General features: G+C 61.1%; 1 protein-coding gene across 4 annotated transcripts in view; it reads right to left on the bottom strand.

Moving 5' to 3' along the window:
* Window positions 1–16406, bottom strand: part of SEPTIN9 (septin 9) — a 144044-nt gene that overhangs the window by 53677 nt on the left and 73961 nt on the right. For all 4 annotated transcript variants that reach the window (XM_059150301.1, XM_059150300.1, XM_059150303.1 and 1 more), the window contains one exon: window positions 14085–14726. In XM_059150301.1, coding sequence (XP_059006284.1) covers window positions 14085–14726 — 642 coding nt within the window. The remainder of the gene's footprint in view (window positions 1–14084; window positions 14727–16406) is intronic.

Genomic DNA, 16406 nt, shown 5'->3' on the forward strand with positions numbered 1-16406 from the left:
CCACTCCAGGGGGAGTGGCGCTCAGAAGGGTTACTCACTGCAGAGCCACGATCTCAAGGGCCGCGGGGTCATAGGGCAATGATCCAGGCCAGTCTGGCCCCCAACTCCCCATGAGGCACTAGCTAGGGGCCCCGGCACTCCAGTCTCTGGGGCAGGAGCCTTTGTCCCCACCTGGTCACATGGTCCCAAACACTATATCCAGGGGACCCCCCTGCCGAGGGCCCCCCCCAAACACCGTGTGTACGACACGCTCAGAGGGGCTACAGCTCCTCACAGGCAACCACAGCCCAGTCCAGAGGCCGGTGAGGTCTCAGATCCTACAGCCGTCACTCGGGGTTGACCCTGGAGTGGGGTCCTGACCGAGACCCCAGGGGCACAGGTTGAGAACTGGAAGCCACAGGAAGGCGGTTCACAGCAGCGTCGGCGAGCTCCCCTCCCTCCCCAGGAGCCTGGGTCCGAAGGGCTGGGCTTGGGCCTAGGAAGCTGCATTTCAGACTCAGAACTCTCCAGAGCCTGGACAGAGAACTTGGGCCCAGAAGGCGAGGGAGCCGCGATCTGACAAGGAGCAGCCTTCTGCCACGAGGAAGCCTCATGCGCCATCAGCCTCCCCGTGGCTGCGTGCGGCCAGGGGCCTGCTCGTGAGTGGTGAGGATGGATGGTTTTCTGGGGGGGGCCCAGCACCCCCCGGGCCCTGCTCTCACCCCAGCTTCCCCACCTCGCATCCCCAGGCAGAATCTGGGGGCCGGCTCCCAAAGCCCAGAGACCAGGAATGAGGACACCCAAGGACAGAAGCTCCCCTCCCAACCCCGGGGCCATGCTGACCCGCTGGCCCCCCAGAACGCCATGTGGCCTCACTCCTGTCCTGGTTCCCAGGCCGGGCGCTGACAGGAGTGCAGATCTGCGTTTCTGCCGGCTTCCCCACCTGAATCACTAACAATCCCGATGGCCTGGGCCACGGTGTGCAGGGAACAGGGACAGGGCCTGTGCTGTTGCTGGTAACACCCGCCAAGACCTGAGCCGGGTACCCACACACCGGCATGCAGGCCTCTGAAGCAAGCATGGAAGCTGCCAGTCCCAGGGGAAGACCGACTGCTCGCCCCTTCACCCTGGGGGGAGGGGCAGGAAAGCTCCGACCTGGCCCAAGTCGGCGCCTTGCTCAGCCCCATCAGGAGGGTTGGAGAAGTACCCCAAGCTCCAGGTACATCCGTGACCCAGGCGAGCCTGTGGAAGCCATCAGTGCACGGGACAGACGACCCGCTCTGGGACCTGCAGGGCAGGGAGGGACCTGCTGCAAGGCCTGGGGTCAGAGCTGGCAGGCGGGACGCCAGCGTGACATCCAGTTTTAACTCAGCCTCTCCCCAACCAAGAAGGCGCAGCCCCACCTGCGCCCAGCAAAACCTCCCCCACTCCTAGCAGCACTAGTTGCAATTGTGAAGTTATTATCAGTCCTCCCGGCAGAGCAGAAAGACGGAAGCGAGCAGTGGGGCGGGGCAAGAGCCGGGAGGGGCGGGGCTGCACGTAGGGTGGGCGGGCAGGGGCGGGGCAAGGGCGGGAGGGGCGGGGCTGCATGTAGGGTGGGCGGGGAAGAGGCGGGGCAAGGGCGGGAGGGGCGGGGCTGCGCGGCCGCCCCGAGCTAGGGGGGCTGGCTGGAGCCGCGGAGAGCAGCCACGCGGGGCTCCCCGCAGCTGTGATCCAACGAAGAGGAATGGGGCTTCCAATCTGTTCCCACTCAAGCCCCTGACAAGCGGTATCTTATTTCAAAACCAAGCGCAGCGAAGGGGCTGGAGGAGGACGGGGAGTACCAGAGTCTCTCCTTTCTAAACGGGGTTTTCTTTCATCATCTCCTGGCGCCTCGCGAAAGAAAGCAGCAGAGGGAGGGTGCCAGCCCGGGCTCCTCCGCATCCCAGCCAAAGCTTGGGGCAGGGGCGCGGCTTCACGCACTGGCCCGGGTCCCCACGCAGCTCCACCCCCACCCCTGCTGCCCGCCTCCCGGGCCAGCTCAGAACCCACGCACTCCTGGGATGCTCTCCTGGGAATCGAATCCGACTGCGAGCAGTTGCCGGGCCTCCGGCCAGAGGCTGGGTGTCTCCCGGACTTACTTTCCTAATCCAGCAAATGGGATAACTAGAGAAACCTTGGCCAGAGGCTAGCCTTGTCACGTTGCAATTGTGAAGTTATTATCAATCCTCCGGGCTGAGATAAAGATTTCTCTAACTGCAGTGACTCTGGATGGAGAGTCTTCCAACACCCGAGTCCCATCAGTTGCAATTGTGAAGTTATTATCAATCCTCCGGGCTGAGATAAAGGTTTCTCTAACTGCAGTGACTCTGGATGGAGAGTCTTCCAACACCAGAGTCCCATCAGTCCCACTCAGAAAGCGAGGTGCCTGGGCCAGATAAAGTGCCTGGGGGGAAGGGAAGAGGGAAGGAAAAGCGAGGCCGGAGGGGCGGGAATGTGCCAGAGGGAGAGGGAAGAGAAGCGAGAGGGAAGGGGAGGACCCTCCGGGAACAGTGCCGGTGACCGTGCGACAGGAGGAGCGCTCAGACTGCACACCCCCCCAAGACTCCTCTGGATACTGAGGGTCTGAACAAAATCTCCATCACTGGAGCCAAGTGTCTCAGCGGTTTGTCCGCACTGGTGTGAGGGATGCAACCCAGGCTTCTGTTTAACATGGGGGCACCGCCAAGGCCAAGGTGGTTGGGCGCCCTCCCCTCCCACAGAGAGCAGAGTGCTAAGAACTGCCAAGAACAGGCACGCATGATAAGCAAGGCTTTGGGCAGAGGGAGACTTGCTGCCAAATTAAATCTCAGGGCATTCGGCTTCTCACTCACTGAGCTGGGCTGCCTCCCCAAAATGGAACGTCCACTTCTAGCGTCGGCCCTGGTAAGCCACAGGCAACAGTGTGGATGCAAGGTGGGCCCCTGCCCCACAGTGCCTGCACCCGCCTAACCAACTGCTAAGACCCCCACCCAGCACCGCCACAGAAGAAGGTGGGGCCCAGCTAGGAGGCTTATCTCCTGCCCCCGGGGACAGGGGAGGAGCCGCCCTCCTCCACCAGCCATGCCCCACCCAAGAAACCCACCACCCCTTGACCCTCCCTCCGCCCCCAGTCTGAACTCACCCGGGGCAGGTGTCAGGGCCTGAAATCCAGGCAGCCGAGGAGGGTCAGTGGCTTGGGGGCCTTGTTTTAGGAGATGCCTCAACCCTCAGTAACCTGAGCCCCTGTGCCGGGGGCCTGCTGCCTCACCGTGCTGTCCTTCCTATCAGGCACCAAGCGGACATTAGTCAGCAGGCAGGCAGGGAGCCACAGACCTAAGGGAGGCCCAACGGATTAAGGCGGGGGTTGGGGGGGATCACCCTGTGGAGGAAGACGGAGGCCCTCTTCTCCCTCTCGGGCTGGGATACTGGACCATGCAGAGACAAAGACACTGCCCACCAGGCAGGAGTCACACCGTGCCTCAGGCATAGCTCTGGGGTCACCAGTGACAAGTGGAGCCCGTGGGTGTCGCCTCCCTTCTAGCTCAGTTCCCCGTTGATAACAGGCTCCCCAACCTGCTCCCCAGCGCCATGCACAAGAGGAAGCTGACACCCCAAATTCTGCCAGACCCACCTCAGGGGAGGAACAGAGGGAAAAACCAGTGTAGACCTCACACCCTCTGGGGCCCCACAGGGTCTCCTGTGTCTGCCCGACCACAAGAGAGGCAAGGCCTGAAGTCCCGGTGCCCACAGATGGACAAAAGTGGTTCTTTTGTCGGCGGTGTCACTGTCGGTGACAGTGACTGAGAACAGAGGCTTCCCAGCTGGACCCTGGAGTGCAGGGTTTTAGGGACGGAAGGCCTGGGAAGCAGGGAGCGGCTGCCCGGCCTCATGGTCTGGGGTTGGGGGGCGGAGGGGGAGGTGCTGGCCTTGGCCCACACAGGCCCCAGGGCAACCCAGCACGGGACATAGGGCCCACGGGTCTCAAATGATGGTGGAGCCGGGCTGAGCCAGGGCTGCCTGGAAAGCGAATGTGCCATTTCGCCAGCTCGAGATGTCCCTCTGCTCCTGGCAAAGCATCTGGAGACTGCTGGGGCAGTGAGGGAAGGGGGAGTGGCTGCCTCCCCACCATCAGCAGGAGGGGCCGGCCCAGGCCCAAGCTCTGCACCTGCAGCAGAACTTCCAGGGGAGGCCAGGCTCTGCCATCACCACGGCATCCAGCCATCCTCTCCAGGAACTCAGCCTGGCCCACCAAGCCGGCCAAACGGCCTCGAGGTGTCGTGGGGGCTCCAGCACCTGTGGTCTCGCCGGTGCAGCACACCATCTTCCTTAACCTTCCCGGCCAACACCTCCACACCTGGGCAGCAGGTGCTCTCACAGGAGCGGGGCGGGGGGAGCCCCACTCGGGGGGCTCAGGGGACCCGGGGATGGGAGGATTTGAGCCTGAGAATGAGATTATTTCAGAGTAGAGAATAAAGCCTAGGGACATCCCAAAAAAGCCCCCAAATGAAAATGAATATACACACACGTTTTAAAGGAGTACGTTTCATAAGGGCTCGAACCCACCACCCCGAGATCAAGCCCTGAGCTGAGATCAGGAGTCAGAGGCTTCACCGGCTGAGCCACCCAGGTGACCCTGACCCTATTTCTAAGCAAGGTTCTGAACGGGCACATCTAGAATGACCTGGCACCGTTTAGGGCTGGAGGAAACGGTGGCAGGGGTGGGGGGCGGCAGCTAAAGGGTACGGGACTCCGTCTGAGGTGAAGGAAATAGTCTAGAACTGGACACAGCCATGCCTGCACCAGTCTGCGGGCGTGCCCTTCCCGTGAGCCCTTCTGATGAGCGCACCCCATGGTCTGTAACGTGGATCTTGATAACCTGCTTTGAAAGAAATCAGCGAAGCTCCTGCCGGGAAAGTGAAAGGCACCGGAGAGCTAAGGCTCACTCCGGGAGATGCCGTTTCGCACACACCCACCCATCCCCCAAACACATGCCTCGATCTACACAATCCTGTGCCCCGGTGTGTGCTGTAAAATGTGTTTCTTACCAGGAGCTGCAGCCCAGCAAAGCGTGAAAGGCGCTCACTGGGCCACAGCAAACTCAGGATTCCTGGAACACACCTTCACCTGCCTGGACCACTCTGCCCCCTCCGAGCCCGGGGTCCCCCAGCACAGCCACCAAGAGGGCTCGGCCGGCGTGGTGGAAGCTCTCTCCCCGGGGGGCTGTGACCTCTGGACTGGTCACTCTCAGAACCCGTCAAAAAGCACTGCTCACGGGTCGGAGGGAGCACCCCAGCCAGCGGCCATATCCATGCGTCTCTGCGCCTGACCCAGGGCAGTAGCCAAGGAGCACGGAGCGATGCGGCCCACACTATCACCCCCAAACCCTCGGGGAGGGTTTAAGTGGCTTAAAGGATGATCTGGAAAAAACCTTGTTGAGGTTTTAAAAAGGAGGAGGGCCCCTCTGAAAGTATCAGGCTCAGACGGTTTCACTACGAAATTCTCTAAAAGTTGTAACGGGAAGAACACTGTGCTGCTGTTACGTTCCAGGACACAGAGAAGAAAGACACACAAATTATTTTTCCGAAGCCAGTGGGATGCTGACACTAAAACTGATAAAAATAGCACGCACGCAGGGCGCCTGGGTGGCTCGGTCGGGGAAACGTCTGCCTTGGGTTCAGATCACGTTCCCAGAATCTTAGGATCAAGCCCCACATGGGGCTCCCTGCTCCGGGGAGAGCCTGCTTTCCCCACCTCCCCTCTCTCTGCCTGACTCTCTGCCTACTTGTGATCGCTGTCAAATAAATAAGTAAATCTTTAAAAAAAAATTATATAGATATATCTATTTATCTATCTATCTATATATATAGATAGATAGATAGATAAATAGATATATCTATATAATTTTTTTGTGTGCCTGCTATATATATATATATATATAGCAGGCACAAGCACACCCCACACATGTCGGGTCAGGCCCACGTGTGTGTATCTGTGCAAAATCACACGTCCCCACCTCGCTGTTTAAACCCCAATAAATTCCAGTAGATTAATGACTGCAGTGCGTAAAGCACGAAACCAGAGAAGTGCTAGAAGCAAACCTGGAAGGCGTGTTTTCTATAATCCTGGAACGCAGAAGGCCTCCAAGCAGAGCACAGATCCCAACAGAGGGGGAAAAAGAGGAATGCGCTTGACAGCCTTCGGATTAAAACCCTCTGTTTGGAAGTCCACACTATAAATAGAATCCAAAGTCAACAACCAGGAAGAAGCACTTGTACCAGCGACAGAAAACAAAGGTGCACGAGGGACTCTTTGGAAGAAAAGTCAACAGCACAAGGACAAACAGCCCAAGTCGGGCTAAGAAGGGCAGGAAGGAGCCGCTCAGGGAGAAACCAGGACCTGTAAACGTGGGAGAAGATACTCCCCTTCCCACCCAGGAAGACAGAGGAGATTAAGTCCCCGTCGGACAGCTGGCCGGGGCCGGGACCACGGTGCACAAGCCCCAAAATCTGGTGTGACTACTCCGAGGTTGGTGTGGCGCCACACACAATTTAAATGCACTGGCCCCGTGGTGCAGACGTCCCCCTCCTGAAGTCAGGCAGTCCCGGGCACACGAAGAGGAACACGGGGCAGATCATCGAAGCCTCACGTATCCCGGTGACCAGCAGGGCAGGACAGAAGGACCAGAGGGACCCGCTGGGCACGAAGACAGCCCCAGGATAATGGAGAAGTAATTGTAGGGTCTGATTTCACTTGAAACTTAACATAGACTCCTCTCCAGGGGCACCGAAGGACAGTCCCACATGCAAACCCCAGAAGGCCACACGACGCGCCCCGCTGCTAACACGGGCTGCCCCGGGGAAGAAGGGGGAGGGGGTGTCCAGAAAGACAGTCTTCCTTTCCAAAGTTCCTGGGATCATTATTTCTTCTCTTTGAACACTGGCCGTGCGGCTCTTTGGAGCAAGAGTGGAAAAGCTGACCAGGGCTCCGGAGCGGACAGGCCTGCGGAGGGAGGGGCACCGCGCTCCCCGGCGGGGCCCGCGCTGGTTGGCTTCACCCAACAGCGCTTTCATTCTAAGAGGCTGCGCGGGAGGAACCGTGCCCAGCGCACAACGAGAAACCAGCCACAGGGGCCGAAGTGATCGGACGTGCGCGGGGCAGCCGGCGGGAGCCCAGGTGGCCTGAGGACGATCCCACACACAGGTGGGCAAGGCCTCCCGAGGACTCCTGCCTCTTCACCTTCTATGCTTCCACGCTGGAAACCCTGGGCGTCCTTCGGAAACGAGGGAGGTGGCAGCAGAGGGAACGCGCAGGGGAGATCGCCGCGTGAGTTCCGTGCCCCCTCTTTAAAAAAGCGCGTCCCCTTTCGTCCCTGTCCCACCACTCAGGGAACTGGAAGCTCAGTCCCAGGCACAAGCGGCCTCTGCTCCCCCGCTACATCTGGAATTGCAGGGGAGGGGCACCTGTGATGCCCACAGAAAGCCCCGGGGTCGGGGAAAGTCGACCAGGGGAGAGGAAGGCACATCGAACCCAGAGGAAAGCCTCCGGGCCTGCTTCCCCGCAACCTCCCACCCCCGCCACGGCACTCGGGCAGGCCCCCACAGGTCCCCGCTGGGCCACAGCAGACCAGTGTGGACCAAGGGGCATCCTCCAGGCCAACCATGAGGACCCAGAGTCCGGCCAGGGCTGCCCACCCTCCCGGGCACCAGGTGGGGGTCTGAGTGTGCTCCTCCAGCACTGAATGTGTCCTCTGTCCGTGCCGCACGGAGCGTGGCTGTCTGGCACGGGCACATCCCACAGACAGCGGCCCCATTGTGCAGACCCGGGCTCCCAGCAGCTGTCCCGGAATGAGCCCGCAGGAGGCCTCACCCAGCGCCATGTGTCGGGAGCCTGGGTTCCATCCTGGGGCCAGGCTGGGTGGTCAGGACCAGAGTCCCCGAAGCTGAGAAGCGCTGAGACCCGCCTCCAGCGCCTGCCTCCCTGCCCTGCCCTCCCCGCAGCTGTGCTGAGCTCCTGGAAGGCATTCGGGCGGTCCGCAGCTGCTGGCGCTGCATTCCCTGCACGGGTCCTTCTCACCCCTGGGCTGGGCTGGGCTGGCCTGGGCCGGGCCGACAGCCGGCCGGGGAGGCGGGGCCTGTGTCCAGGCAGCGGAGGCAAGTTCTGTCCTTGCTGCCCCCTTCTCTGCCTCACCTCAAAGGTCAGACCCCTGATCCTGGCCTCCTGCACCCCCGTGCGCGGGGACGTCCCGCCTCAGACAGGGAGGGGCCGGCTGCTCACTCCTACTGGAGGAAGGGGGAAGAGACCCAATCCCGAAAAGTACGGGGGCGCCTGGACACTCTCTAGGGCTGAGTCAGGAACGGGGGAGCTCGGAGCACAGGGATCCTTCCAGGTAAGACCGCCTGCGGGGGGGGGCACATCCCTGCTGGAGGCGTGGCCTTGTTCTGCCAGAAGAGAAACACTCAGGGACAGCTGGGCGGCTCCGTCAGTTAACAGGCTCACTCTTGATTTCGGCTCAGGTCCTGATCTCGGGTTCCTCGGATCGAGTCCCACATCGGGCTCCCTGCTCAGCAGGGAGGCTGCTTCTCCCTCTCCCTCGTCCTCTGCCCCCTCACCCCCTGCATGCAGACGTGCATGTGCTCTCTCTCTCTCAAATAAATAAATAAAGCTTTAAAAAGAAAAAAAGAAAAGAAGTGTTTAGCTCCACACAGAGGAAATCCTGCAGGCCAAGGGCCCAGGGCTCGGTGAGGTTCGACCCCACTGCTCTGCTTGCTTGATCACACACAAATGAGTCCCTCAGCATTTATCAAGCTCCTGCTGTATGCCATGTGCTGGAGGAAAAGTCACCAGGGAGTTCATGGCCCAGTGTCAGGCCCAGCGTGGACCCTAGTTAGAGGGGTGTCCTGTAAACAGGGCGGGGGGTGTCTCGGGAGGCTTTGCAGAGCCTGGGCCTTTCCTCCCCAACCGCACAGTGGTCACCCTCTCACCCGCCTCCCCACTCGGGGCCTGGCACATTCCCACACATGTCACTGGCCAGCCCCCCTCCCCCTTCACACTCAGTACACACCTGACTCTCTCTGCCGCCTCTGCCAGCCCCCTCCATCCCCGCATCCCTGCCGGGGGCCCCAGGAGCCCCGTGCTTGCAGCCCTCCATGTCCCCCGCAGAGCTGACACCTTCTCCCTTCTGCCTCAGCCCCTAATGCAGGCCTGGGGCACCCGGCACCCGGGTCCTCCCGGGAAGGAAGGCAGGTGCCCCCTGTGTGCGCAGACACCGCGCCCAACGCCACAAGCTTGGGGAGCCCGCGGCCCCTGCCTCAATGTTCCGCCCCCAGCCAAGACCATTTCTAGACGCTTAGTCAGAGAGAAACCCTACTGAGACACCTAGCGAGTCCGCCTCCCCCCAATTCACACCCACCATCCCCAGCCACGCCCAGCCGCCCCGGGGGACAGGGTTCCCACCCCACCTCCTCAGGACAGAGGCCCCAACCACTCTCGTGGGACAGATCAAGAAACTGAGGCTGGGGGCGGGTGAAGGGATGGCTCAGAACCAGCAGGCCTGTGGGGCGGAACCAGGACCGGGGCAAGAACTCAGCGGGAGCCGGTCCAGGGCGCTGGGATCCCCACCCTGCCCAGGCAGCCCCCGCCTCCCCCAGGGCTCCCAATTAGCATCCCGAGATGGCAAAGCAGCAGCCCAGGGACTGAGCAGCCTCCGCCCGCCTTATAAGGCAGCCTCGAGGGAAACTTGGCCGTTGTCAGCCACGGAGCCAGAGGTGGGTGGTTCCCAGGGGGAGCAGAGCCAGCAGCTCACGGCGTGCAGACATGGTTCTGGGTCCCGGGGCCCAGCCCCACCCAGAGCCACCCGTGCAGGGGCAGCGGGAAGGCAGGGACCTGGGCGAGGGGACAAGGCCATACTCAACCAGAGCCTGAGAGAAGCGGGGACGACCAAAAGGTGACAAAGAGGGTCGGGGGCCAGGGTCAGGGGTCAGGGGTCAGCAGCCTCAGAAACACAGACCCCAACATGCCAGGATGGAGCAGGTCAGACCTGTGGGTTCTTGGTTGACCAGGAAAGGATCTGCTTGGTCCCTGCAAGGTCCCGTGGGGATCCTGGGGTCCCTGTGTCTGCCTGCAGGGGCCACAAAAAGCCATCGCACCTCTCCAACCGTGTTTGATTGAGTCTCCCTACATCTGGGTCAGTCAACCCGTTTAAAAGAATCAAAACCAAAACAAACAAACAAACCCTGAAAAAAAGCAAACAACAGCTTTACCTTTAAATATCCCAGAACCTAGTGGGGGGCATGGAGGGAATTCTAAGAAACACCGAGCAAATGCTGGGAGTGGGTATCGCTGGCTATAGGTGAACTGGAGATTCTAGCTCCTAGATTTTCTGAATTTGAAAGAAAAGGTATTGCTAAGAAACTATTTTCACGTTAGAAGTTTAGCGGAGGAGGGGCACTGGGAGGCTCCAGCCTTTGGCCGGAGTCATGATCCCAGGATCCTGGGATCCAGCTCCCTCTGCCCCTCACCCTGCACAAGCTCGTGCAAGCACACACCTCTCTCTGTCACCGAAATAAATAAAATATTTATAAAAAGAAAAAAAGGAAAAAGAAATCTAGCATAGGAAAAAATTTTCTTGCAACACAATCAACATTCCAAACCAAACACAAGATACCACACACACAAACATACATGCGCACACACACACACGCACACGCACACATACACGCATAGGCAAAAAGACACAGGAGTCAAAAAAAGTGAGGCTACTTTTGGCTAGTAAGAGGGCTTTAGGGAAGAGGTGCCATTTGAGCCGGGCTCTGAAGGATGCATAGGAGTTCAAAAAGCAGTGCTGTGTAAAGGAAGAAAGTCAGGGGTCAGGGGTGGTCAGGAGATCAGAGCAGGAGGTGAGAAAAGTGGGCCTATGGAGGCTGTGACAAAACCAGAGCAGGAAGAGCCCAGGGAGCAGGGGTGAATCCACTGTGGAGGGCCCCACAGAAGCGGAAAAGGAAGACTCTTGGATGCAGATTTCATCAGTGCTGTGCCGTAGGGGGCTCCATCTGGGAGCAACTCGGCTGCGGTCCCCGAGACCCTGTCCTGCACCAGCCCAGAAGGCAGAGGAGACACAGAGTTCCTGCCCTCCCGGATCCTTTACCCCTACGATGCAGCTGGCCTTGGGTGCCAGGGACAGCGTGCCCACGGGGGGGGGGGCAGTCGGGGTGGGGCGCATCTGTGAGGGGGCGGAAGGGGATGGGAGAGCTAGTGGAGCAGGAAAGACGGATGCAAAGCGAGGCTGAGGAACAACCTGAGGGTCCCTGAGGACAACCTGAGGGTCTGTGGCTGGATGGACAAGACAGGCTGTGACCAGAGGAGGGGCAGGGGCAGGGGAGAAGATGCAGCCTCCGAGCAGGGGGCCCCCGGATGCTGCTGAGACAGATTCCAGAACCACACCTCCATGGGGGAGGCCCTGCCCACCACTGGGCTTGCCTGGGACTCTAAGACTGGACATCCAAGGCCCAGGCCATCAGGGCCAAGTCCTCCGGCCCACAGTGGGCACGGCTTCCTTCTCCTCACCTGACGCCTAACCCCGCCTTACTCGGGGGCTCAAGGACCAGAGTCACCCGCAGTGCTGCCCGAAGGGAACAGAATCCCCCCCAACTGAGTCATCTGAGCCCCCCACTTCCTCCAGTGCCCCCCTCATCGCCCCACCAGCATCCTGCCCCTCGGCAGCCATCTAACCAGATCTGTCCAGCCTGAAGGTTCTCAACCTGTGAGCACGGGTCTTAGAGAGCCCCTTCCCCACCCAGCCGATGCGACGCAGCAGGTCAGGGCACAAGCTTATGCTCCTTGGCAGAAGGATAGCCCCCGGATCCCTGTCTGCTGGGCCCACCAGCTGCTTTCGGAGGGGCACCAGGGCTGCTGACTGTAGAGCTCTGGCGCTGGGTTTGTTAAACATTCTTCCATGGAGAAACTCTATAGTTTCTCTGAGCTCCAGGGTCCCGGGCACCTCGGGACAGCTGCCTCAGCTCCCCTTCTTGGCCTGGTTAAATCCTACTTTCTCCAAGGCTGGCTCACAGGGCTTGGGCTCTGGGAAGACCTCCACTGCCCCCCTGATGGCTCCTGGTGGCGGTAGCCAGCCTGGCTAGCCCCAGCAGCCCTGGCTCCCAGCATAGCCTCTGGGCCAAGTGGGGCCCGAGCCACATCAGTGCTGGACATTCTTGCACTTCTGAGGCCGTGCCCCGCCTGTCCTGCTGACCCAGGGCAATACCACCCTGGGCAGACCCCCTCCTGCCCCTCTCCCAGAGCCGGACCGCCTCCTCACACATCCACCATAGGCCACCATCAAGATCTGGACACAGACAGGGGCACCAACACCTCACCCCCAGGAGGGGGTCATACCTGGTGGCAAAGGCCCTGGTCAACAGAAGACCCCTCCCCACACACTGGACATGCCTTCATGCCAGCACCACAGCATCTGAGTGGGTGGGCGTGGCTCTGCAGGGTCATGTCTGGGGAGACAGGAAAGTGGGCTGAGGCCCAGCACTGCAGGCAACGCGGAGTCTCGGCCCGTACCCCCATCCCCAGCTGCTCCCACCAAAGCGTGAGGAGCACGCGGAGCCTCCATCCAATGCGCCGCCCCGTCCAACGCCAAAAGCCATCCCGGTCCCTAAGCCCGTGGAGCACGAGAAAACTTGCATTCACAAAGGAAAACCAAGAAAAACTGAAAGCAGGACGCAGCCGGGCTAGCGTGCACCCACGTTCACAGCATCGTTCCTAACAGCCGAGGAGCAGCAGCAAGATGGGGTCCACCCACACGATGGGCTAGTAGCTCAGCCGTAGAAAGTACAGAAGTGCCAACACGTGTGACACTGCAGATGGCCAGAAAGGACACAGTGCTCGGCGAAGTCGGCCAGACACAGAAGGACGAACACGGTAGGATCTCACGTCCAAGGAGGTTTGCGGGGACGGAAGGTAGATGACCGGGCGGGGGGTGCCCAGGGCTGGCGGAGCGGGGCGGGGAGTTATGCTTGCTGGGGAAACAGCTTCAGCTGGGGAAGGTTCTGGAGGCAGATGGCAGAGTCGGCTGTGTGACGGCGTGAGTGGGCTCGATGCCGCTAAGCCGCTCACTTCACGACAGCTCAAGTAGTCAATTCACGCTACGTTTATTTTACCAAAATGAAAAGTAATAATCAAAAGCCTAGAACGTTCTGTTTATCCGACCCAAAGAATACTTACTGGACGTTTACTGGGTCCTGTGCTTGGAAAGGGTTTGCAGCCCTGCCGGTTCCTGACCGCTGAGGGGCACAGAACACCGTGTCCCAAGGCCAGATGTTCCCAAGCAGGCCCCAGCGAGCTCCAACTTCCCACGGAAGCACAACTCCAAGTTTGGGCCCTTGGAGGACAGCAGCACCCAAGCCCCTGGCTTCCCTCCCTCACTGGAGGAGAACCCCACGCGGAGCTGCGCGCAAGTATCACGGGGCTCCCTGGCCCAAGGACCCCTTCCCAGCGGCCCCAAGAATCAGGGCACAGAGATCAGGCGTTCTTGTTTCCCAGGCCTCCGGTCACGACCCTCCCTCCCTAAGAGCTGGAGGAGGACCCTCCAGGACAAAACCTCGGGAGGGAACGAACTCCCTCCTGCCACGCACGGCAGCCCACAGTCCCTCCTGAGCAGGAGCCTGCCTCCCCGTGGCCCGGGAACCAGCAGCACGTGAGAGCCCATCCTTGGGTCCAAACCCATTCTACCCATGTCCCGACGAGAGCCTGCCGCTGCCCCATTTCCCAAACTTTGGGATCCCCGCCATTCGCAACTCTCCCAGCAGAAGTTCTACACCATGGTGCATTCTGACCAGTACAGGGGGCCCCTTGAGCCCCCAAGATTCTGCCTGAAGTCCAACACAAGCCAAGCTTCTGCCGCATCCTGGTCCAACCCCCACGCACAGAAAAGGCCGCCAGTGCCCCTGTCGGGCTTGGGACCCCTGCCCTGGTGTATTCTTGGCCCCCCAGGAATCCTGTCTCCACCACCTGCTACCCATCCCTCCCCCCACAGCCAGACTCCAGGCGAAGCCAGCTCCCACCCCCACGCACCGGAGCACAGAGGACACGCTTTTGCTACTCACCCTCTTGGCTCTTCGGGAGGGCCTCGACCACGGGGGGCTGGGGCTTGGGCTCCAGCCGGCTCTGCAGCTGAGACACCAAGGCGTGTTCCGAATTCTCCAGGGTCTGGGGTGGGAGCGGGGAGGCTGGCCCCTCGGCCGGTTTGGGCACCTGGATCTCGACCCTCTTGGGGGCCGCATCCACAGCGGGAGCTGTGGGCATCTCGGGGATCTTGGAGGCAGGGCTCTCCATCCTCCTGTGGGCTGACTCCTGGGGCTTGACTATGGTGATCTCCGTCCTCCGAGGGGCAGGCTCCGGTGTCTTGTGGCCCAGCGCCTCCGCTCGTTTGAGCCCGAAGCGGGACGGCCCGGCAGCGCCGGCGCTCTCCACCTGCTTGGACGAGATGTCGATGGAGATCTCTGTGCGCCGGGACACGGGCTCGGCCTTAGGCCCTGAGAGCTCGACCCTCCGCAGGGCAGCCTTGGGGGATCGCTGGCTGAGGGAGTCTACATGGCGGGCTGCGGGCTCGGAGTTCTTCACCCCCAGGTCCTGGAACTTCTGGGTGGAGCTGGCCACAGTGGCCCGGAGCACGGGGGTCTGGACCCTCCGGTGCGGAGTGGAGTTGGGCGTCTCGGCCTCCTCGACCTCAAAAGATCTCTTCAGGGCTGGAAAATAGAGAGGGGGGATGTGAGGATCGGGCGGTTGGGGAACACGCTGCTAAGGTAGTGGGCAGGGGTGCTGGGCAAGGGGCCTGGGAGACTCCCGCAACCTCTTGGGAAGAAAGGGAACAGCCCCACTGTCCTAGGGGACCCGGGCACCAGCAATCGCGCCCACTGGAGGAGAGGGAGCAAGAAGGCTGGAGTCTGCAGGACACCAGCCTCTCTGTCCCCCACGGCCATGGTGTCCACGTGCCAACCATGTTTTCTATAAAGATGTTCTGGCTCAAGGGGAGCTTTGATGTCTTCCTTGTCGTCCTTCACTTGTCCTCACCTCCACCCAACACAGACACCACCAGACAGCAACTGGGCAGGGCAGTGCGGGCAGGGAGGGGGTGTCCTCAGTCACACCAGCCACAGCCATAACCTGCAGAATCGTGACGGCAAGGACACCACCGCAACCCGCCACCAACAGCGGCACAGAAGCCCTAACACAGGCACCGGGTTTACTGTGTACATTGATGCCTCCCGCGACCCTTTGCTATAAACACTGCCGTTAGCCCCCAGTAGAGATGGGGGAACTGAAGCCCCAATGCTTAGGAAATGTGCCAAAAGGTAAGGAGACAGAGCAGCGGGGCCAGAAGACGCGTCTGTCCAGCTGCGAGGCCCGGGGTTCCGTCCGCTTGGCTGTCCCGTTTCAGATGGCGTAACGGAGCCTTGGCATGGTCCGCAGCAGCCCACTCTCTCTGTCCTCACCCCTGGCTGCATCGGATCCCGCACTCGACTACCTGCCCCAGCCAGACCTCGGCCCCCGGGGGGAACCTGGCCATCTAACTCCCACTACGCAGCCCCATGCTCCTGCCCGGCCACCCGCCACCTCCGCCAAGACCTGTTCTAAGGCCAGGGGACAATGCCTGGGAAGCCACCAGCCATCCCCACAGTCCTGGGAGCTACCCTCCCAACAAGAACCAGTCGCTCCCGTTACCACGATCAGAGCAGGAAGGGCCCATGTGGCAGGAACACTCGCCCGCGTCTTCCCGGCCCGGCCCCCAGCAGGCTCGGCGGCCCATAGTGTCTCTCCTACCCCTCGCCCGACCTCGCCAACACAGCTCCCTGAGCCCGGATTTCCTGGGACCCCACGAAGCTCCTCCCTGGGCCCCCAGCTGGCCTGGGTCCCAACAACGACAATCTGGGGCCATTCTCACCGCCGTTCCCCCAACCCTGTGTCTTCCCTCCACCAATTTCCAGCATAGTCTTGTCTCTTCCCAGGGACGGTGTTTCCTCCAGAGACCAGGGCCGGGCAGGTGGCTGAGTGGGTGGGTGGCCTGGGAAGCACGTGCTCATAAGCACAGATAGAGCGAGAGAGCGAAGGACCCCTCGTCCCCAGCGTCTGGCTGCCGTGCTCCCCCACCGCAGCACCCAGCCGCACCGCTCTCCGCCCTGGGCACACCTCCTTCTCGGGACACAAAAGGGCACAAAATCCCAAGTTGCAAAGCTCAGCCATCTCAGAGGCCCCGCGGGGACAGACATGTCACTGGTCCGAGGAACCTAGCCGATCACTGAGCGCTCTGTCCGGGGATCTGCCTCCCGCTCAGCTCTGCTGCCACCGGGCGACCCGGGCTCCCCACGCGCCCCACGTGGCCAGAGCTTCAGACTCGGCCGGAGAATCTGGAAATCTGCTTTCCTGTC

This window comes from Mustela lutreola, chromosome 15 (genome assembly GCF_030435805.1).
Source record: "Mustela lutreola isolate mMusLut2 chromosome 15, mMusLut2.pri, whole genome shotgun sequence".
NCBI lineage: Eukaryota > Metazoa > Chordata > Mammalia > Carnivora > Mustelidae > Mustela > Mustela lutreola.